General features: G+C 40.6%; 1 protein-coding gene across 1 annotated transcript; it reads right to left on the reverse strand.

The window, feature by feature from the left end:
- Positions 1–1024: 1024 nt before the first annotated feature.
- Positions 1025–15769, reverse strand: LOC129729557 (meckelin). The gene is made up of 8 exons (XM_055688205.1): positions 15457–15769; positions 14220–14959; positions 12519–13151; positions 12186–12467; positions 11976–12122; positions 2230–2985; positions 2080–2167; positions 1025–2021 (listed from the first exon to the last, which is right to left on the reverse strand). The coding sequence occupies exons 1-8, from the start codon at positions 15671–15673 to the stop codon at positions 1777–1779; spliced, it is 3108 nt and encodes a 1035-aa protein (XP_055544180.1). The 5' UTR covers positions 15674–15769; the 3' UTR covers positions 1025–1776.
- Positions 15770–25111: the final 9342 nt, after the last annotated feature.

A 25111-nucleotide genomic window follows, 5' to 3' on the forward strand; every position in this document is an offset into this window, starting at 1 on the left:
CGAAGCAAAAATACTATTTGAATTGTATATATAAAAACCCATACGGAGCGGTATAATGTAGAATTAAAACGATGAATCCGCGCGCAGTTATTTTTCCATAAAAAAGGTTACTTATCTTGCGTAGCATACGAGCTATTTTCTCCATTCCTTCCACTCAAATCCTGAAGCCCTACTAGTTTTTTTTTTCTATTGTCAACGTTTTTGTTGATATACGGCGTACAAAATGCGGGCACCGAGTCACAAAATGTGCTAGGCCGACCAAGAATTCAAATATTTGTCTATTACTAATCCAGAATATCCTCGAGAAAGCAAATGCGGTTCTTTGAAAGGCATATATCGCGTAGTCATTCGATTAAACACGATATTTATCGACTGAACGAAATCTACTTCGATTCGCGATGTATTAATATAGTTTGCGCGAGCAGATTCCGGCTAAACGGTGATGATGAGACAGATATTATCAAATATCTGGGTTCATTTTGCGAAATCGTTACACTCCAAAAATCCATATATCAGCAAAACTCACCCGGGTTGAATACGCGTTTTCAACGAAACGTAACGAACGACCGCTTCAATCTTTCTGGCCGACACAGACGTGCAGGAACCCGGCGTTTATGTCGATTTTCTCTACTCGACGTACGAATCGCCTATTAAATATGAAAATTGGCAATGTTCCATGCATCCAAAGCCTCAAAAATTTAAAAAAAGCAGATATACATATTATACAGAACATAGTCTTAAATTTGTTGACAAAGCCATAAATAGAATATATGAAAAATAACATAAAACAACTGCTCAAAAGCTAGTAAAATCAAAGCATATGATTATGGTAAAACGCATATTCCAAACTCCCACAAACTACACTAACATTTTCTAGACGAAAACAATGCTTGTCAATGAAAGCCTGCGAACTAGGCCGCGCATAACCGTGGTATTTGGGTGAATTGAATAATGTTACACGCTTAGTTCATTACCAATACTAGCACCTTTATAGAGAAACAAAAAAAACTGTGTACTTATCTGTAGATAGCCCCTAGACTCACATCGCCCAACAGAATTTCACCGGGGAAGCAGCACATCCAGAGCGATGATCCTGCTTCACGACCTAACTGTCGGTTTCACCAAGACCTTGACTTTGGAAGTGGTTTGTGAGCTACGCATAGTGCGCTCCGCTTTCCGGACAGTAAAGATAGGCAACAATTCAAAATATAATAGTAATTGCAGGCCTATGCACAACACAACACCTTCCAGCAAGCAGTGCACGCCGACCGATGATTCTTCTACACTTTCGACCTCCTCAACCTCGTTGTAGTGAGTATCCACCGGAGCCGGTCCTCTGTAACGCACAGCACTCCAGCGTCGAATCGGTGCGGCAACTGTCAGCGATGAACAGCAACAAAAGACCTTGAGCGCAGGTTGATTGGACCCAAGCCAGCAAAAACAGGATTAAGTTAACCAATAAACTAGTTCCAGTCGTCCAAATATCTGTATATCCTCACAAAAAGCACAATCGAAACTTTTCCTCACAAAATTGCCATATTTTATATGACAAAAAAAAGTTGAGGCAAACTGCAGAATTTCCACTTATCTACAAATGTTGGTACAATTTTCGAAAAAAAAGTTCGTCAACGGATATTTCTTTTCTGCAGCATTCTTATGCTAATTATACACTTTTTACTCATTAGATTTTACCGGATTGTATTCAAAAGTCTAAAGCAAAAATCTCTCAATTTTCCCACTAGTATGTGCTCAACTTTCCACTCAGTACGTAGACACTTAAATAAGAAACCGTTTGTCGATTAGTGTCTTTTTGGCTAAATTATTTTTCAGTAAATAATTCATGACTAGTTCGAACGCTTTATACACAACTCCAACGACTACGATGGCGACTAGGAAATCATCAAACAACAACAGGATAGCTAGAAATAGCGACAACTCTAGTTGGAAGAACGTCGATTCGTTACCGTAGAACAACACCTGATCGAAGGAGTGTCCATTATCTATGTAGAATACGCCTTTGTCTGTGAAAATTGAATTGTGGAATGATTCAACTTGTTGAATAATTAGTGCTTAACTTACTCTCAGTTACATAACTTTGAAACTCACAGTTGACTAAATTTTCCAGGATCGTTCTCTCTTGGATGATATAATCCAACTCCTTCAAAGCCTAGAAAAATTGAACAATCGTGAATGTGGAATACTGTATTGGATTAAAAAAAAAAAACTCACGTGATCTACGAAGGCGGCGAAGAACCGATTCACGTTGTAGTACGTTAAGATGGTCCTTTCGAAATTATACTCGATGTTTCCTCCAGGCCCACTTATAACTCCTGAATTGCTAAGTTTTGCACTCCCAATGAGATGAGTTTGATTCAGATGTTGGTGTGGTCCAAAACTCGAGGGGTTTTTCAAAGGTGCAATCAACTTATCGTAAAACGAGCGAAGATTTTTCGGTACTAATATCGAATACGTTTGCTGTTCAGATCCAGGAAGCAGGCCTCGGTTTCCACAGAGATTATCTTCCTCCCGTTTGAACTGCAGAATCATTGAGCACATGTCCGTATCGGAGAAGCCATGCGGTGACCTACCATGAATGTAGAATCCATATGTGTCCATACACAGAATAAACACCGATATGTTAGCGATCGAAGCCACATCTATGAACTGCTGGATGGCGTTCTCGATGAAGCGTTCGTAGATCAGAAAGTTGTACACCCATTGTGCGAAGTAGATGGCCCCGTAAACCAAAATTCCCACGGCAACTGTAAGCACCTTATCGTGTGGTCCGATGTGCTCTTCGTTTTTGTGTAGCTCCAAGCCAAAGCTTCTCGATGACCAATGTTCGAAGCCAAGGAATGAAAATGCTGTGATCAGCAGTACGACGTGCGAAAACATGGAAATTTTTCGCTTCGTTGCCAGTTCTTGCCACTCGTTGGCGATAAAGTAGTTACGCCATGCCGAAACGCTATCGCAGGATGGTCGATTCTGAAAGATCAGAAAAGAGGAAAGAAGAAATTAATTTTGCTGTAAATGGTTCCGAAGTTGGAAGAGACAAAAAACATAAATAATTTCCAATATTGCTGGAATTTTTTGTTAGTAAAAAAGCTGAAATGGTTATCTCATATTGGTTGATTTAAAAAATAAAAAGAACTTCCCTTGAATCCAAAAACATAGCATCAATTTAATCAAACCATTAAATGGCCAAAACAAAAATTAATACTTTCAAATATTGACCTTGCGGTTTATTTATAGCATGCAAACGCATGACGAATCGGATATTGGATACATTCAAACTTAAAAGACAAGTCGTTTGAAATGATTGGTTCAACGAAATGAGAACATCTGCGTTATTAAATTTGTCTTGAAGTAGGTATCGTTGCTTGTAATGCATTGATTATTAGATGCTTCACGTCAAATTACATAATTTTGGTCGGTTTAGGTTTCGAGGCATAATCAGTTGGATAGTTGGTTGCTTCTTCGTGATTGTTTGTACAATCTACTGATTTATACAATTTATTGGCGAAAGTTGAGCTTCAGTGTACAACATCGAACCTGGTCGGCTGGCTTCAGTCATAATTGGTTGGCCATAGCAAAGCAAAGCCTGGGTGCTACATTCCGATTCGGAACTTGACCTTCTGTTTATTTATACACAGACTTCGCAGCCGACTATTTAGTGTACAGGACAATTGCGGAGCTAGCGCTACGATCCTACTGACACTAACAGTCTCTCCCGAGACGAGACTCGAACCTACGACGACTGGCTTGTTAGGCCAGCATCGTACCTCGAGACCATCTGGGAGATAGTGGTATTATTGATATTGGGATATTGGTTGGTACAGTTTTGCAAATTTGTCGGGTGTGCCTCGAGGAAGCAACCTTGGAATATAAGTCACATGTCAAATGTGATTAAGACAGCAAGTTGATACCGTATAGTAGTCGCTTTAAACAAAGTTATCGCGATATGTATTAAATGTTCACAGTATTGTTTTCTATTATTAAATACATCAACTTTATTGGTTCTAAAATAACAAAGAAAAAAAGATAGGTTTTGTTTTTAGTACAGTGATTAATCGTTTGAATTCGGTTTGCGGTGACTGGTGATCTGGACATTCGTAGCTTACTCTCACAAGACATGAAATAGGTGCCTGCGAATCAGCTCGTTGATTCACGTTTAGCTTTTGTATCTGACGATTTATTATTTGGTTTAAAAAATCATTCTTCGCGCGCAGGATTTAAAAATATCTTATCGTATTGCCTACCACGGCAAATCCTGATCTTTCCTACCCCATCATACTAACACGAATACCCTTCCTGTGACATCCGTAGAGATGCATAGGTGAACTCGGTCTCATAACAACGTTTGTCGAACTAACAATCCTCTTCCTATTTTTCCTCAACGACTGTAAGAACGTGGCCGGCGCCGTTATTGATCTTTTTAAAGTGAGAGTTACTGAATTGTTGTACATTGCAGATGGTATAACATCCCAAAAACTATCTATGTGGTTCTCTGTGCAACTTCACAAGCTCAGGTCAATCACTCCAACTACTATATGTACGGTCGTCAATGCTCATGCTCATGTGCCTCAGGGAGGCAACCTTGGACCGCTGCTATTTTCCGTATTCTTCAACGATGTTGCTTTATCATTCCACCAGGATGTAAATGAATCTTTCTGTAACTGGTGCATACGCAATTGCTTGGTAGTTGGTGTTTTCAAATGATCTGTGAGTTCATTCATCAGTAGAAAGAAACCAATTATATGGAGTTACACGATCTTTGGTCAGCCGCTTGAAAGAGTCACGATAGTTACGGATCTTGGTGTGCTCTTGGACTCTTAAATGTCTCTCAAGAATCATTACACGAACATAATTGCACAAGCGAAAACTTTGGGTTTATAATTCGAATCGCCAAAGATGTTGCCTGCGTCCATTATATTTTTCGCTGATGCGTTCGATGCTAGAAACATCTGCTGTTGTTGGGTGTCCTCATGCGGGGATTTGGAATAATAGAATTGAGTTAGTGCAAAGCTCAACATCTATGTGCCCATGAGAAGCCTGAGATCGTGTGACTTTCTACGACTTGACTACCAACGTACTAACTATGGCCAGAACGAACATAAGAGCTTGTGAAATGTCCTCGGTCCACACTATTCTTTTTAGAATTAATGTGGGCAGGTGTCCACGTAGTGGGATAGGGAGGGGTCAAAGTCGTCAAAAATCTGTCCACGTTGAATGTGGCAGAGCTGCGAATTTTCGCTGTCAGCAACAGAATATCACTTGAAATTTAAGGCTGTGAATAACGATTTCAGCCCGAACAAGCTGCACACAAAGAAAACATTATCAAGTGAACACGTAAAAACAACGTAAATTTACGTAAACCTGAACGTTTTCACTGGTTTAGGTAAATAATACGCATAAAAATCGGGGAAACCAAGGCAACAGCTTAATAAACTGCGAATACTTAATTTTGGGTAAAAATTTGTATGGAGATTTTGATATTGATATTGTTGATTCAAGGTATTCGTTTTTACCTAAATGATGACTTCCGTGCAGGTACTCAAAAGTAGGTAAATCACTTCTACCTAAAAGTACCTTCCCGCACAGAAGGGCTGATTTGCGTCAAAACTACGCATAATTGGGTATTTTTATTTTTCTGTGTGGAAAAGAAATTACATTCAAGTTCAATCGGTTGACAGTGGTAATAGTGACTACTGCGATTTCGCACGCGCTGTGTTGTTTTAGTGATGTTTTTGTGATATTCATTTTGTAGTTTCGAAATTTCGCAGCTTTGCTGGATGGCCAACATGTATCGCGTCGTGCAGCGTGGCTTGAAGGAAGACAATGTCCCCGTTCTCGTGTCGGATATAATGCCTTGTTCACAATATAGTGGATATCATGAGATATCGCGTATCTTGATATCAGAATCCATAATCTATTTTTACGAGTAATTTAGTGTGTGACATAGGCGTAGCCAGAGAGGGGCAGAGGTGGCCGTTGCCCCCCCCCCCCGTTGTTGACATTGGTGCAGAATTTTGTTTTCAACAACTCTAATAGCGCAAAACGACATCTTTACTGCCGCTCATGACAAGTCCGTCCCATTTGAGTTTTTGTGCTGATGAGAAAACAGCAATCAAAAATCGAAACGATTTGGGAGAAATTTGGCACATGTATGCTTTTTTAAATCAAAACTATCGCTAGAATATGTTACTACAATGGCTATCAAATACTTTTGCATCATAAAACGTGTAGGGATGCTGCGTAGCCGCAAGGTTACAGAGTCCGCTTTGTCAAGCGGATGGTCGTGGGTTCGAATCTTAGTAGAACCAGGCCATCCGATGTAAAAAAAAAGGACTTAAGCATGGGTTTATTCTCAGGCTCCCTACCAGTTACCCTTCCTTTACGCTGAAATCTACAATACCTTTGCGTGACTTCCTCTTAACAAAAAAATAAGTCCCTCTTATCAATAAAACTGGCCACAAGGACGCACGACGAAACTTCTCCAGGGAATTATAATTGGTGCTATTTGGCAAGAGGAACGAGTATCGGTATAGTAGAAAAGTAAGCGTGTAAGGAAGAGTATCACATTACACACAAGCACTGATGAACAATAATAAAAAGCATGCCGCTTCTCAATAGCGGTATTGCCATTAACAGAAGTGCGGGATACAGAAAAAATACCCGGGCATATCTCACAATAGATCTACGATTCTGGTCGCAGTGAGGAAGTCCATACAGGAAAAAAAAAATCATAAAACGTGCATGAACACCAAAATTCGATCAGATTATTGTGAAAAACATTAGCTGGGGGACCCATATGCGATTACTTTTACGATATCTAGTCAGAATGATAGCAAACCAGTCCTATAGCCACCTACGACAGGTGATGAAAAATAAACTACTGCAAATCGGTTCCGATGCTAGCTAGCGTTTGGAACAAATCCACCGCTGGTCGATTCGCAAATGACCTTCTATTGTGCTTCCACAGAATCATCAAACGATTTTTTAACAAGAAACATATCATAATGTGGTTGGATAACTGCGCTGCCCGCTCGTTTCTCCATCTGATACTACTAATAAATTCAAAAAAAGTTCAACCTAAATGGCGTTAATGGCGATGGCAGTTTCCACGCAGCAGTGGAGGCAAATATGAGAAAAAACCCACCTATTACTCATGAAGATTTCTACGTCAACAGCTAAGAAGCGCACCAAAGTTTTCTAAACTTTCCCTCGAAGAAAACTACTATCAGCGATAGTCACATGGAGTAGAACGCGATCGTAAAAAGGCGCTACTGAAGGGAATTATTCCAATCATAAACGACAAGAAGTATTTTTGAAATGATTTTCCAGTAAAAACTGAGCATTTATAGATTTTTATATTTTTAAGTTGGAAGTTTGGTATCAACATTGCAGCAGCATGAGAGCAGACCATAAGAACTTGAAAGAACTGGATCTTATAGACCTGCTAGCCGAAAGCCCGTTTAGCACATTACGTCAGGTGAAAACCTGGCTGAGGTCAACAATGGTTGAACAGTAGTTGAGTGCTCTCTGTTTGCTGAGTGTTCATCGGCAGATAGTTAACAACAATCGTGAAAAGACACATAAACCGCTTCCGGAACGTTGACGTTTGATGCCTGAATATTTTATTGAGAATCTTGACTGTGTCTTAAAACTTCACGTCCTTGGGAAGCTTTGACAGGATGTAGTTGAGATAGCGACTGTGCGAATGGGTGTCCAGCTTTCGGAGAGGTTGACGTACCCTCGCCGCATCATTCAGCTGGCCTGCATCGTTCTCGAAGAGGTCCTGGTAGCTGTTAAACCAGCGTCCGAACGTAACTTCTTTTGACGTTGACTAACGTCTATATCGAAGTTAGGCCCCTGAATTTGAAAATCTAGTAATTTAACCAGGGAAAACCAGAGAAAAGTGGTCAGGTTTTGAGCGCTTATTTTGCAGTCATCTATAATCAGGTTTTCGAGGTTTTGGCATCAATCGATCAGAAATTCTTTTACGGTGAAATTTATGTAACAAAAACAAACTATTTTTTGAGATACACTATTGAAAAATTGGTAATCAACATCGATTGTCTAAATCATACCGCGCAGCCAATCACTACCTCTCTTCCCAAGCACAGTCGACACTAACGGATACAATCGATCTGACTTTGTTGTTATTGTTGTTGTCACTTTCTGTTTCCGATGTTTATGCTGCTGCTAGCGGAAAAAACTTTGCAAATATGCATCTTTTTGTTGGTGTTAATTTTACGACAGCGGCCGGCGCCCCATCATTCTGATTCCAAAACCGCACCAGTGACATGCGGACGCTAGGTGATAGCAGCTGAAAGGAGGAAATACAAAAGAGTACCGCTCATGTCGTGCCGGTTTCACCCGTAATGCTGGTGGCTTTAGTAGTAAATGGCTACTGCAAAACACTTAAATGGCTGGAATTCTGGACGGACTAACCAGGAAACTATAATCGGCAACTGGCACCTTTTGGTACCTCGAAATTTTGGTACAGAAGCGGCTAATTGAATTTTCTGTTTTACCAAACATTTGTCTCTACCATTCCATCATCTATGTAGCCCCTCCTTCTTTCTAATTATCTGACGAAGCCTTGGTATAAAACGTATTGTTCGAACAATTCACCCCATCAGTTTCATTATTAAACCGTACCGGTTACATACGGACGCTAGGTGTTAACAGCTAAACGGAGGAAAAACAAAATAGTACCGGTTATCTCGTGCCGGTTTCACCCGTAATGCTGGTGGCTACTGCAAAATACTAAAATGGCTGGAATTCTGGACGGAACCAGTAAACAAGAAATCGGCAACTGGCACCTTTTGGTGCCTCGCAGTTTTATAATAGAAGCGGTTAGTTGAATTTTATGTTTTACAATTACTGCTGCTAGCGGAAAAAACCTTGCAAAAATGCATGTTTGTGTTGATGTTAATTTCACGACAGCGCTAGGTGTTAGCAGCTGGAAGGAGGAAAGACAAAATAGTACCGGTCATCTCGTGCCGGTTTCACCCGTTATGCTGGTGGCTTTTAGTAGTAAATGGCTACTGCAAAACACTTAAATGGCTGGAATTCTGGACGAACTAACCAAAAAACAATATAATCGGCAACTGGCACCTTTTGGTGCCTCGAAATTTTGGTACAAAAGCGGCTAATTGAATTTTCTGTTTTACCAAATGCTGCTGCTAGCGGAAAAAACCTTGCAAAAATGCATGTTTGTGTTGGTGTTAATATTACGACAGCGGCCGGCGCAGCTTTCAAGAAAAATTTGTCTATACCATTCCATTATCTATGTAGCCCCTCCTTCTTTCTAATTATCTGACGAAGCCTTGGTATAAAACGTATCGTTCGAACATTTCACCCCATCAATTTCATTATTAAACCGTACCGGATACATACATACATACGGTGTTAGCAGCTAAAAGGAGGAAAAACAAAATAGTACCGGTCATCTCGTGCTGGTTTCACCTGTTATGCTGGTGGCTGTTAGTAATAAATAGCTACTGCAAAATACTAAAATGGCTGGAATTCTGGACGGACTACCAGTAAACGAGAATAATCGGCAACTGGTACCTTTCGGTGCCTCGAAATTTTGTTACAGAAGTTTTGTAAAAGAAGCGTTGCAATTCCATCTACTATTTGCTTCAATGGAATATAAGAATACGGTAGTCAACGTCATGCGGTCGTGTTTTGAATACCACCCTCTTACTATTTTTTCTTATTCGAAGACAAACTCGGTGATGTTCGATGAGAGGGACTCCAAAATCTGCTCTGGGCTTTGATACTGAGGCTGCTGCTGCTGGGCCGCAATCTGCAGTAAAAGTTTGGCCATCTCGATAAGGGGTCACCCACATACCACGTGGACAGATTTTTAACGATTTTTACCCCCCTCCTCCCCCTCCGTGGACAACTACCCATATAAATTTTGAAAAAATTGTATGGACCGTGGACATTAGCAAACCCCCCCCCCCAAAGCTGTCCACGTGGTATGTGGGTGGCCCCGGTTGCGGCTGCTGATCAACTCTATCTTCTACCATGTTCTTGGATTCTTGAGATCCTCGTCGCCATAATGATATGTCCAAAGGTTTAAAGGAACTAAAGAATTTTACTAAAGAACATCTATTTATATTCGAGGTTAGACAAAGAATAATCAAATCTTCCACTCTGATTCCAATCACTAAATACTAGTATTTATTTCTATTTTTCAAAATACTATTTTTTACTTCTAAAATTTTGAAGAACTTGCCCCCCTTCCCCTATTCGAAATTCTGGCTACGCCCATGGTGCGTGACACTTGATATCAAGATTGGCAATATCACATGATATCTGCCGAAGTAAGAACGGGTTATAAGGGTCCCGTCTATTTTAAAAACACAACAGCGTAAATGCTGTCTGCTGCCATCTGGTACATGAAAACAAGTACAAAATACAACAGGCCTTTCTCAGGGCCACAAATACGTTCTTGAAGCAATATTGATTTTTTTCTTACGTTGCAAATAATGAAATGTGCAGTTTTACGTTTGTTTCAAGTGATCAAAAACCCCAACTAGTGCTTAAGCACCAACGCACGGCTTTTCGTTCTTCACCACGATCAGAACCCATCGTCCGTATGGTACCGGTACGGAGTGAATTATACATAGCGCAAACATTGCATTCCCGGTTAACTAGGTATATTCTGTCGACCGTGTTTGGAGCAAGCATTAGGCGAGCAATCAGTGGTCAAAATCTGCGTCTCGATAAGGCTTAACAATTTTCAATAGTACAATAGTTCGAATAATCAAATTACAATTTTCTGCATTTGGGCGAGAGCATAGATGATTTTTCAATTGATTGAAGTAAGAGTGGAGGAAATATATGCATTTTCTGTGATAGTCAGGCAGCACTTGAAGCCCTGAATTCTCCTTTCTGCTACTCTAAACTAGTGTGGGAATGCATCCTGTCGCTCCGAAAGTTAGCTATGAAAAACCAGGTGAACTTATACTGGGTTCCTGGTCATTGTGGAATCGAAAGAAACGAGAAGGCCGACTTACTAGCCAGACAAGGGTCATCTACTAACTTTGTTGGCCCAGAACCTTTCTGTGGAATCTCCCCGAGCGCTCTAAAAGCTGAACTCGGTGAATGGGAAAAAGCGACCATCAAAGCAAACTGGGATGTCATAAGTGGATTACGACAATCGAAAAGATTCATAGAGACAAATCGCGAGAAGAGCCTCGTGCTGCTCAGATTAAATAAGAAAGACTTGAGGACATTCACAGGCCTTATTACAGGGCACTGTCCGAGTAAGTATCATCTCAAGAAGATAGGCAAACTTGATGATGATAAATGTCGCCTGTGTGGCATCGAAAGCGAAACTTCAGAACATCTACTCTGCGAATGCCGAGTATTATTACAACGCAGATTGCGTATCTTCGGTAAGGGACACATAGAACCTACCGAAATTTGGAGGGAAAGTCCTGGTGAGGTAATAAACTTCATACGAAGTGCGTTGCCCAACTGGGATAAATGTGCAATGTAGCAAGGACATCAACTCGCCAAATAGTGATGTACCTGCTCGTACGCGCTTAAAGTAAGGTGAAGCATACCACAATAGAGCAAACAATGGTCGCAGTGGTTCAGTCTTCTACAAGGGAAAAAAAAAGAGTGGAGGAAATCTGTTGGAAGCTGACTGAGTTTGAAACGTTTGAAAGTGAAACCCTCTCGATGTTTTCGGTTTTTGAAATTGAACCCCTGTATAGGTTGCCGTAAGCCGTATTCTTTGTAAAAAATTATCAAATATTGTTTTTGGAGTCCTACGTCATCAATGTTGACAAACGAAAATCCTTTAAACATGCGATTTAAACTATCATCTGTGCAAAATTTCAGCCAAATCAAAAATGATAATTAAAATAATCAAATTTGGGACATTTTTCTAGATATTACCCTGCTGATAAACTTTCACCTGGATCTTAAGCCATTCGAATGGCACTTACCGTTGCATTAGAAGTAACCGAAGTTGTATCCAACAGATGCGTACGTTGATTACCGAAGCCGTTGTCGAGTATCTTCGGTCGTTCCCAGTCAATGAAGAATATGTCGATTCCCGATATCTGTACAAATATTCGCATTATTTTGAGCAGCTGAAATTAGTAAAACACGTTTCAATTTAAGTAAACGAAATCGAGTGAAACTGCAATACTTACCTTAAAGCTGAACGCGACACATATGAAAACCTCTAAAGCACTTTGCACCTCCACTGGAAGCAATATTTTCACGTTCTCTTGCGTCTTGTAGGTTACGAACACGTGCACAGCGACTATCACCGTAACCGCCAGCAGTGCGGTACCAACGTTTGAGCAGAGATATACTAAAAAATTTGCAAATATCTCCATATCGTAATAGATTTTATTTTGGCGCAATTTGTGGCAAAATGTTTGGAAGAGCGTCATAGTAAAAGCAAGTAGTATAAAAATGGGAAGCAAAATCTGAAAAAAAATCACTGAGTTGATGTGAAACTGGAATTTGATTTAAGTTACCTCTAAAAGAGAATCAAAATTGTACTTTTTGCTAAATGTAATTCTAAACTCGAAATCTACGGTTTCTTCAGGAAATGATTCCGATTTCGATTGGGACATGTTAACCAGGCCGTATTCAAGCTTTAATAACGGCACTGTAACCCTATTGGGATTTTTGTCATGATTAGCATGCAAACGAATATCGAACTCCACCTTTTTGACATATCGTATAAAGTCGAAGTGCTCATGTAGCGGATCCTTACAGTACATTCTTGGTTTGTAGTTTCCGTTCATCCCCGACAGGGTATCCACTATGAGAAATCTTTTAACTAGCTGCCACTTCTCCGGATCCACATGGTCATTATGGGAGAAAGCCTTTCGCACCAGCACCGGAATCGAGCGTAAAAGTCGTGCCTTCTGGTCGTAATAATCCGCGTAGAGGTTCACAAACTCCGGCTCGGAAAAATCCTCCAACAATTGCTGCAGACTGATGCGACAACGTCGGTCATAGTTTCGAGCGAACCGAACACGTTGCTCCTGGCTGGCCGAGTAACGTTCACACAGATTCAAATCGGCGAACCGCATAGCACGGAAGCTCCTTAGGTGGCCGTATAAATCGTAGCTAATGAGGGTGAAGTTTAGCGTGTTGTTCGCCTGGAAAATCGAAAGAAATGCACTTGAAATAGAAGGGGAAGCGAGCGCGGAATGGGGTCAACACACGGTTACTGCTCGTAAATAGCTCTCCGCTCGCCTAGAAGTGAAAATGGGAGAAGTCTATTTCTATAGAGGTGTATATTGTTTTGGGAATAAATGCTTTGATTGCGAAAGTAGGTAATTGGTACACTTTGAATTAGTCTGCTGTATTGAATGGATTTAGCCTGGCTGCTGACATTTACATATAGATTTATTTACCGGGTATACTTTCAACTGAAAAGGTCAATTTAGTTTTTTTGGGCATGGATCGGAATGTTCTGGTTGGATAAAACAAGATAATTTTCTGCAAAACGAAACTAATACATACATATTTTCTGGTGATGTTGATTTGTTTCTTGTATTGATTTCGTATTAATCGGATGGAATTCGCATTAAAAATGTTCAGTCAAATAAATTTAACCACAGACGTACGTAAGGCTTTTGTATGGTAGGGGAAGGGTATTGGGTGTCGGCTTTTCAGCTATTTTTTTTCACCTTAAATTTATTAGAACCTATTTTTCTGAACATTTGTTTAAGTTTCGCGGTAAATAGTTTACATACTAACTTTGATCCAACGATGCAAAGTTTGATTTTTTTTATGTTTGGATGTTGCGTGAGAAAATCAGAAAAAACTAAATATAATTTGTCCGGAAAAAAATTCTATCGTTGATTTTAATATTTTCGGTTGTAAGCACTATGCTATGCCTGTAGTATCACATTCCGTGACGTTGCCTCCTACATATAATTTAATTATTTTCTACTTAATTTCCTCCCAAACTCCTCACCAAAAGCATTTTTTTGTTTTCTCCCGCCTCTGAAGAGAAATTCGTGCGCACAGTTATAAGTGTAAATAACTTCATTGAGAGGCTTGAAAAAAAGACGTAATTAGGACCAATTTTATGTAATCGAACGGCGTAGCAAAAGTAGGTCTTTCTTACATATTAATAAACTGTGGCGTGCTATTATCGAGTCATGAAATTAGCATAAACCTAAATATCTACACAAAAGAAAACAACATAAAATCCTTACCGCATTCTCGGCGCGCGTGTCGTAGCTAAAATCCAGATATTTCTCGAAGATTTCATTAACATATTTACCCCGCCGATAGAAAAGGGGTGGTTTTACGGTGTCACTGAAAGTCCACAACCTAGCTGTCTTGTCGGACCCGTCCCGGACACCGAACAAACTTCCCCTCGCCACAGAGCTTGGAAAAGCGGAATTATCCGAGGCCATGTCGTAGGTTTGATAAGTGTAAAATAAACCACATGGCGAATATTTGTCTAGGCTGTAGAAACTCAACACGCACAGGTTGGCCAGATAGTGGCAATGCCGAGGACTTCGTATCACATGACAAAATACAATTAAAAACTTAATGTTTCGAAACACGTCACCATTATGGCGGTAGCTCAGCTTGAATGGGTGATAATTTTGAACCTCCCTGAGTAACGATTGCGACAAGCAGTAGATTTCAACCATGTCCCTTTGAACAGGATCCTTGTACGTCACGATATCCTGCTGATGATTTCCGCAACCACAAACGGTGCTATCATTGCCGGGAGGGTAAGTTTTCCGATACATCTGCACCACATTCTCACCCGATTTTGTCGCATTCAGCAGCGTGACGTGATGCGTTTTGCAGAAATTTAACATTTCGATTCGTGGCCCTCGCGCATCGAAAAGTTCACTCGTGTTTCGACAGACCGGTCCCTGCATCGTACTGTCGTAGTCCCGCCAGGGAATGGAACGCTCTTCGCAGGTGCATGAAAGTCCTGCAATGAGTGGGGAGATTTTTCGTTGAAGTATTATTCCTAGCAGATGATAGTTGCTTCTATAACATGGGTTTAATAAAAAAAAACTAAATAAAAGGTTTCAGAAGTTTATTTCTATTATAAATATTATATGGCATAATTACTTCCACAGCGTGAAATCAACTTTACGGAAAATATAAAAACCTGAAACGCGTGCTATGATTTGCGGTGGTGGGCATCGCTAAATGAAAATTTAGCTACGCTAATCACTAATCCACTAACCGAAAAATTTAGCGTCGCTAATCGATAAACACCATACAAAATGATTGTGTCACTGCAATTTTCTTAATGTATCTGATGTTTTGGCAATATTTAAAAGCTATTTGTGTTCATTTTTTCAAATTTTGAAACGCACGAAATCATGAAATTTTAGCGTGAAATCTGAATCAGAACAAAATATGAAAAGTTTTTTTTCACTTGTTTGACGACTGAACCGTATTAACAAGTAAAATACTTACGATCTTCACTCGTTTTGAGATGCAAGCCTTCATCGCATATTCTGCATTTAAACGCAAAGGTATCAAAATATTCCTCACTTCGGCATGCATCCGGCGATATTCGAAGAAATACCTCATTCATATTATAGAAGTCGGAATCCGGCTTAATGACGGCCAATGATACGAGTGCCACAATCCCGATAATCAGTACCCCATTGGTTCCTAAATGTAACACCATTTCAAAATAATTATTAGTTGTTACGTTTGTATGATTATTATTATTTTTTAACTAGAGATTGAGCTTAATCTACGAGAAGGGCTTGAGCTCGACTGCTTTTCATACAACAATTTTCGTTTTAGGTGGGCTGTACCTGGTTTGTTTTGTTAATGTTACCATGGATATTTGGCACGGCTTGTCCGCGTGTTTGATGCTTTTCTATTCTTTCGTGCTTCGTGAACGTTCGTAGAGTAACCTAAAATTAGGAGGATTTGTTTTGCCTAAAATCAGCTGTTTAGCGGTTAGGCAACATTACTCAGAAACACGCACGTGTTTCCATGTAATGTATGTTTACTTTTCGTGTTCGCAGCGGCGACCGTTTCTTAATAACCTACTCATTCTGTGTTGGTTAAACATAACTACAACATAGAACTGGATTAAATAATTTACCATGCGAATCACAACCATTTTCGTTCTCGGTTTAGTTCGGGTGCCGGGAAACTTCGACTGTAGTTTTCTTGGTAGGTTTTACCATATGTAATTTACATTTTTGCGCAAGCAAATAATATTCCCAAGTTGGAAAATTCGATCACACATTCACTACTTCTACTATTGTTGATGAGGTATGTGAATTATGCTATGGTAATGCACTTGTAGAATACAAGTCAACGAAAGACTCGGTTTGATCTGTTGCTACAAACGCCTGTAGAAAAATATGAATCAACGAGAATCTGTTGCAAACTTTTAACGGAGTTCGGTATAAGTTTCACCTTTCCTGAGATCAGCAAAACTTCAACAAATCATTTACTCTGAATATTAAAGGCTCTGCAAAAGATTGCAATTTTTTTACTTGTGAACATGGAAAACGATTTTTGAACAATTTCCTTTAATTTTTTTATTTACTGCATATTAGTTTAAACCAATTCTGTTAACTGGAGTAGTCGGAAGTCAGCAATTAAACGAATTTACAAAATAAACCAGTAAAATGAACTTTAGGTCGGGAGTAAGTATGCTTAATATAACATTTTTTCGATGTTACAAAATTTTTTTTGAAAAATTCAAGCCTCGGTTTAATTATTGTGAAAATGAGAGGTTTTTAATGAAAAACAGAGTCTTATACAAATAGAGGGCGTGATGGGGGGGGGGGGGGGTGGCATTGCGCATTTCGTTTCGAGTATCTCGAACAAAACCTAATGATCGCTGGTGGGCGTTATGTCTCGTTTTTCGTATTTTTTCGACTTTACGGGTTAAATGATCCGAAGGACAAATGACAATGACAGCTCCTTTTGAGCTTAAAGCAAAACTGGCAGTATATGAAGTACTCGAAAATAGCGAGAACCGTTCGAATCTAGTTGCACAACGCCACCCTAGGTCTTTATTGATTGGAGTCTAAAGTGGAAATGTTAAAAATTGCCGAGCCCTAACTATGTTTGTAACATATGTTGCTACAGCGATCATTGGGTTGCTATCTAACACCCCCGCTCAGAGTGTGCTTCGAAAGGTCCTTTTGTTAATCTTTTGGTGAATATATACTTTGAAACATCCGTTTTGTATCTTTTCATTCATTCGTTTGTAATTCTGGTGGTTCCTCAGCGATGTGAATGCAGGATTTGGTACCGTATGGTCCACCTGTACTCCAAGCTCTTTTGAAAGATTTCTCAACCAAATTGCTTTGCATGAACTTGGCTCAGCGAAACATATTAGACCTCTGTTGAAGACACACTACAGTGTTTTGCTTCTGGGATATGCACGAAACCGTTCCACCATGAACTTGGAATATGTTGTTAACGCCTGATATGGAACGGCGGTCTTCCAGGTTTTTGCCCAGTTAGCGTCAGCGTAAACAAGTAGTTCTATCACGTCGTCGGAATATCAAACTGTAGGATTACCAACCTGTAGCCGTCGATGCAGAAATCTGCTAGAAGAAGTTTCCGACTGCTCTGATGTCTGGCCTCCATCAAATATCTTAAAATAACAATATACTTTACAATGATTTAACGCTAACGTAAGAACTAGCACAATAATCGCGAACACAGACGGAACTCGACGAGTGATCAGACAAGACACTTATTGCTCTTACAGATATAAAAGGATAATATAATAATTACCTTTCGTCTACCGGTTTCGGGCTACATATTGCCCATCGACAGGACGAGTAAAGGGTAGTAAATTGTCTCCACTGTTAGCCGAAATTTTCATGTCCAATTTCGAGGTTGAAGCTGAAGGAAATAAACTCTTCCCTCGGATATGGAAACGGTATGTGGATGACATTTTTGCTTTGGTGAAGGAACGCACGCTAACACAAACTCTCGACTTTCTTAACTCACGGCACACCACAATCAAGTTCACGGTTGAAAAAGAAGTCGAAGGAAAACTTCCTTTCCTTGATTTACTTATTACACGGAAGGATAACAATAAGCTAAAATTTGGAATCTATCGAAAGCCAACTTCAACAGATCGTTACATCACAGCTGACTCGAGCCATTTCGGTGGTCAAAAACAGGCCGCTTTTCATTCCATGGCCCATCGCATCTTCAACATACCGATGGAAGAACAAGAGTTTTTAGCAGAAAAAGAAACAATATATAAAGCAGCCGAATTGAACGGGTACGACAAACAGTTCGTCGACAAAATCCTCCGTAAGCACGAAAGAAAGAAACACAGACGAGACGCTATCACTTTAATACCGGAAAATGAGGAGATTCGAAGAGTCAGCCTCCCGTTTTACCCTACCATCACGAATCCACTGAAGCATACCCTCCGCAGATATGGAATAAATATTGCACATAAAAGCGTTAACACTTTACGTGAACTTCTGGTTAACCTGAAGGCCAAAGTTCCACAAGACGAACAAGCTGGAATTTATAAAATACCGTGCAAAGACTGCGACGCGGTATATATCGGGCAAACACGAAGAAAAGTTTTTGACGTAGGACTACGTCTAACCGCACTATATTGAGATACATTCTGAGAAAACTAAAAACCAAGGTGTAACGCCGGAATGAAAGATTTCAAACGGTAATACTTGTGTAACCACATGATGGATTACAATGATCAATATGTCGTTGGATTGATAAAATGATGGACATTTTTGTGATACTTCAGTGATCATTATTACTTAATTGTTCAACAGTGAAAATTAGTGAAAACTTTCAAGATCGAATTTCCCCTACAATGAACCAATCACGTGCGCGCATGCCTGGCACAGACTTCATGAGTAGACACAAACCATGGCGCATGTAAACGTAAAATTGATTCTTGAAATGCCACGTCGTGATTGATTTTTTGTTACGCTTTCGGACATTTTAAACAACTATTCCATTTAAAATACAGCTTCGAAAAAGTATGAATATCCTTGGTTGGATGAAATAGAATTAACTATTCTTATACATTTTTCAAAAGTCTTGAAAAAGACTGTTTCTGAACTGCTTGATAAAGTTGTGTGCTGGGCTTCGGCAGATTCCTTCGCTGCAGCAAATTTGTTTACTACAAGTACTGCCCTTCCAAGCATAGTTGTCCCAGCGTGCATAAGTTTTGTGTAGAACATGGGACTACTATGATTGGAACGGCAGAGTAGCCTTTCGACAGCCCATCACTTTCATCACAACTATTTTTCTCCGTCTCCAGTGTTAGCGCTAGAATCAGTCAAATGATTAGAGTTCGTTGTCTAATCCGAACAGGAACATCCAGCGTTCCACTAGCTCCAAACAGAAATGCTGCGACCGCGACGCGCACAGGTCTAGCTCAAAATGCGAAATGACTGAACGCGCGGACGGTTCTTTTCCTTTTATACTCGCACACTGGCAACTGATAAGCTCCGCCCGGTTTAATTTTTCTTTCATTTCCTTAGCTGCATATGTTCCCGCAATCACACGCAATGAGAAATTATCTCAAGCAATCTGCGGCAGGACAAATGAATTCAATTTAAGTTTTGATTTACGACGGCTTGCCACTGCTCGTCAGAACCCCCAGAAACGATTTTAAAACACTAATAGCCATGAAATTCGATTTTGATCTTACATTACAACAGTATTGCTGCCGGTTGAAACAAGCTAGCGCACCGTTTCTGAAGCAAAACGAACCTGTTATTCTTCACTGTCCATTCACTGGGCTCGAAATTCCCATCGTTGAGTAAAATTAAATTAACTTTCTTTATAAATTTAATAAAAGTCTTGAAAAATCAAAGATGTGGTAATTCTAGTTTTCTTTCCTCTTGCTCACTGTGTTGTGTGTCAATGAACGATTACTCGGAGTAGTCCTACGTCAATAATGCGGTTGTGTGTCAGATATAACCTTCTACTTTTTTTTTTTTTTTTAAACTCTAATATTTATTTAGGCCCAACCGCAAAGCATAACGGGGCCGAATATCTTTTGGAGTAGGGAAAAGCCAGCTTGAGTAGAGCCTGTATCCCGACTGCTCCTCCTCAAACAGGCATAAAAACCCTCTCATCTTTTCTCTTTTATAAATACAATTTAAAAATACATATCATTTAAACCTACGGCTAACAATAACAATAATAAATGAAGTTCTTCTCTGTATGAGTAAATATCAATTCTTAATACTATTCGTTGAGGTGTGATGGTTCCTTATATCTTTAGAAATCAAAACTTATATCTATGTTTGGTGGATCATGTCTCTCAGAAAGAAGCGATGATTCATGTGTCTCTAAAAAAATCAATAAAAAAAAAAAAAAAAGGAACAGAATTAGTGTGAAACTTTTTTATGGAGGTTGTGTTGGAAAAATAAGAAGAAGAAGCAAGGAGATAATCAAATTCGATACTTGATATCTCTTAAAAATTCATAAATAGGTATTACAAGCGCTGGGTTGCGGCTAGCAAGTGCATCCCGTACTTGCATTGTAAATGTCACTTTCTGTTTTCGGAGAGAATCAATAAGCTTGGTCCTTGCTCTGTGGTACTTAGGGCATACGAAGACTATATGATCTATATCTTCGTACCCTCCACATTCGCACAGATTACTATCGGCTAAGTTTATTCGATAAAGGTGTGCGTTTGCAACATAGTGATTGGACATTAGGCGCGAAATAACTCGAATGAAATCTCGAGTTAAATCTAACCCTTTGAACCAAGCTTTTGTAGACACTTTGGGCGAAATCGAGTGCATCCATCGCCCAAGATCGTCTTTATCCCATTTTTCCTGCCAGTTTGCCAGGGCCAGTTGTCGAGGCAAGTGAAAATACTCGGTTTAGATGATCGGTCTATCAAATATATCTCCTTCTATGGCACCCCTTTTCGCTAATAAATCAGCTTCTTCATTGCCTGGGATTGAGCAATGAGAGGGGACCCACACAAAGCGGATAATGAAAGACCGATCAACCAGCACTTCTAATATCCGTCTAATTTCCGGAAGGAAATAGGACGGGTGCTTGACCGGTTTAATCGATCGGAGAGCTTCGATAGAACTGAGGCTGTCCGAGAAGATGAAATAATTGCCTGGTGTCTTGAGCTCGATAATTCGCAGCGAATTGTGTATGGCAGCTAATTCAGCTACATATATGGAGCAAGGCTGTGCCAGTTTGCGGGATATGTGATGATCTGTGTTAAAAACGCCATATCCGGATTGTCCATCCATCACAGATCCGTCCGTGAAAAAGGAGTTCTGTTCTGGGAGGTGGCCGAATTTTGCCGAAAATATTAATGGCACAACTGTTGGTTTAAGGTGTTCGGGAATTCCATGGATTTCTAGTTTCATCGTCAAATCAAATACAACAGAAGAATTGTTGAGCGATGTTGAAATCTCACGGGATGGAGCAACAACCGAAGGGTTTATCTCCATGGTCATGAACCGCTGGTATACTGACATACAGGGTTTCTGAACAACTCCCAAACACCTCTCATAGTTCTCGATTATCATTGGGTTTGCTATCTCCGAACTGATGAGGAAACGAAGAGCCAACTCGAATAGCCTCTCTTTGAGTGGTAGTACTCCCGCAATGACCTCTAGAGACATGGTATGTGTCGATTGCATGCAGCCTAGAGCGATACGCAAACAACGGTATTGTATCCTCTTTAGCTTCAGCATGTGTGAGGCTGCGACACCTCTGAAGCATATGCTGCCGTATTCTATTACGGGCAGAATCGTGGTTTGGTAAAGTCGTATCAAATCCTCTGGATGAGCTCCCCATGTGGTTCCTGTTACCATCCGAAGAAAATTAATTCTCGGTTGGCATCTTTGCTTCAGGTAATTGACATGTTTTTCCCATGTGCACTTAGAGTCATACCATACTCCTAGATACTTGAAGCTAGGTGACTGAGTGATGGGTCTTCCGGACAGAACTAGCTCGAAGCGAGGTGGTGGTCGCTTTTTCGAAAAAACTACCATCTCCGTTTTTTCAAGCGAGAACTCGATTCCAAGACAGCTGGCCCAACCGGTCAGATTATCTAGCGTATTTTGCAGGCTGTTTTTCATGTCTACAGCTAGAGTCGCCGTGACTGATACAACGCAGTCGTCAGCTAACTGGCGCATTGTGCAGCCGTCCGTCAAGCATGTGTCGATGTCACTGATGTAGAAGTTGTACAACAGCGGACTCAGACAAGAGCCTTGGGGGAGACCCATGAAGCTTGTTCGTGTTATTGTTGAAGAACCGTGGTTGAAAAGTAAATGCTTTTCAGATAGCAGGTTGGTCAAAAAGTTTGTCAATACAGGGGAGAATCCTCTTTGATGCAGTTTCTCGGAAAGAATTTCGATTGAAACTGAATCAAATGCGCCTGTGATATCCAGGAAAACCGAGGTCATTTGTTGTTTGCTGCCAAGAGCCATTTCCGCTTCTGTGGCTAGCAATGCCAGGCAATCGTTGAGGCCCTTGCCCCTATGAAAGCCGAACTGGGTCTCTGAAAGTTGGTTAGTTGTTTCTGCCCAGTTGTCAAGTCTACGCAGGATCTTTTTTTCAAGCAATTTGCATCGCAATCGGCCTATACGAGCGGTGATCTGCGGCAGGTTTGTCTGGCTTTTTGATTGCGATAATCTTAACCTGTCTCCAAGCTTCCGGAATCATATTGTTCCTGATAAGCTTATTAAACAGTTTAAGAAATCGTAGCTTGGCCGAGTCCGGCAGGTTTTTCATCAAATTAAATTTGATCCTGTCCGGTCCTGGAGCCTTGTGCTTGCAAGACGCGAGGGCAATTGAAAACTCCAACATGGTAAATTCTGGTTCTTCAATAGCTGTTGTATCGCTAAATTTCTGCTGTGATGGGACAGCGTCTGGGCATACCTTTTTCGCGAAATCATAGATCCAACGTTCAGAGTATTCATTAGCCTCATTACTGTCCGACCTATTGCGCATTTTTCAAGCCGTATTCCAGAGATAGCTCATAGAAGCATCTCTGGGTAACGAGCTTATGAAATTTTGCCAGTATGATCTTTTTTTCAGTTTGTGTAGCTTAGACTGTTTTATTTCCAGCTCCCTAAACTGATCATAAAGCTCAATTGAACCACCATCCCTGAATGCTATGTATGATGCTTTTAGAGCTTTTTTCATCTCGGTGCATTCTTTGTTCCACCATTGCTTGTTGGGACGAATTTTCAACTTGTTCTCAGGGGCAGGTCTCTTCTGAAATTGCAACGCGCTATCTAGCACTAATGTTGCAAGAAAGTTGTATTCGTCGGATGGAGAAAGCTCATCCGTTGTTTCGAGACCCTGGGATATTGTGTTCGAGAATTTTTCCCAATCAACATTCCGGGTAAGATCATACTCTACTTCGACTGTGGTAGCAGAATGGAGCCTGCTCTTAATCGAAATACTGAATGGCAAATGGTCGCTACCGTGGGGATCTTGAATAATCTCCCATTTGCAGTCCAAAGCCATTGGGGAGGAACACATCGACAAGTCTAATGTGCTCTCTCGTATTGGAGGCCTTGCAATTCTCGTAGCTAACTCAGGTATGCTCAATAAGGTCATATCGAAGTCATCGAGAAAGCTTTCAATAAGAACAGCGCGGCTATCATCCCTGGGTGCGCCCCACGCCGTACCGTGAGAATTGAAATCTCCCAGGATGAGGCGTGGAAACGGAAGCAGTTCCGTTATTTGTGACAGCTGCAACCGGTTAATAACCGCTCTAGGCGGAATGTAGACTGATGCGACAGTGAGGCCCTCCCCAGCAATTGTTATATGGCAAGCAACAATTTCTATTGCATCAATTGCTGGGAGAGGAATTCGGAAGAATGGGTAGCATTTTTTGATACCAAGGAGCACTCCGCCATAAGAGTTTCCTCGGTCTAAACGAATGTTATTGAAGTCTTGAACGGCTAGTGTCGTATCAGTTGACATCCATGTTTCAGATAGCGCGAAAATATCGCATTTGCTATCGTGAAGCAGGAGTTTAAATTTATCTAATTTGGGGATCAAGCTTCTACAGTTCCATTGTATGATCCTTGTTGTCGATTCGTCACTTCGGCTGTCTGATTTAGACATCGAAGGATACGAACGCGAGGAGGGGCCATTTGGTGCTTAATTGCTTACCCAACATGCAAATTGTTGGAAGCCAAGCCGAAATCATACTCTTGGGGGAATCAGATAGACCAAAAGTGGTAAATATCCATTCAACGATCATTTTGAATGAGATACGTCCATCAGTGGTCGGTATTTCAGATTCCGATGACTGTTTTTTGGCGGAAGCAGATTGTTTTCCTGGTAGTTTGGGAAACTCTTTATCGAAATTGTTACCCTCAGGATTAAGCTTGAATCCTGGAGGTGACGGCTTAGCAATATTTTGCTTAGAAGGTGGACCACTTGGGGTATCTATATGTGTTTTCTTCTGCTCCTTTCTAGGAAGCTTGGGGGAAGATACGCTTGGTCATTTACGCACGGCTCCACTTGACGGAAGAGGTTGATATACCTCTTTATCATCATTGGGATCGTCATGTTCCAAGCTGGAATATGGGTTTTCCTGTTGCTGTAAGGCAGTCTTCAGCATCTGTGCAAATGACTGCTTACAGCGTTGTTTTGTCGATTTTTTTAACGCTTCTGAGCGTTGTTTATATTTCGGACACGTCTCGACTTCATGTGGATCACCACCACAAAGACAGCATTTTGTCTCTTGACCGCCGCAAGCGTGGTTAATCTCGGAGATTTCACCACACTTGGAGCATTTAGGTTTCTTGTTGCAGTAGGTCTTCGTGTGCCCTAACTGCAAACAATTCGTACACGTCATGACTTTTGGGAAGAAAAGTCTCACGGGTAGTCGAAGCTTGTGGAGCTCGACAAAATCCGGAAGTACTTTCCCCTCAAAAGTCACTCTAAACGAGTCATTTGGGGAATAATTGCCCGTATTATCCTCCGAATATATTCTCCTGCATTCGAGGATTTTTATTTCAGGAAGGGATGGATTTTTAAAACATCCATTACCTTTCACAACATCCTCTTCTGTGAGGTCAGCCTCGGTTAAAACACCCTCTATTTCAACTACGCGTGCCGGTATATAAACGCGGTACTCGATATT

This window comes from Wyeomyia smithii, chromosome 3 (genome assembly GCF_029784165.1).
Source record: "Wyeomyia smithii strain HCP4-BCI-WySm-NY-G18 chromosome 3, ASM2978416v1, whole genome shotgun sequence".
NCBI classification, from domain to species: Eukaryota; Metazoa; Arthropoda; class Insecta; order Diptera; family Culicidae; genus Wyeomyia; species Wyeomyia smithii.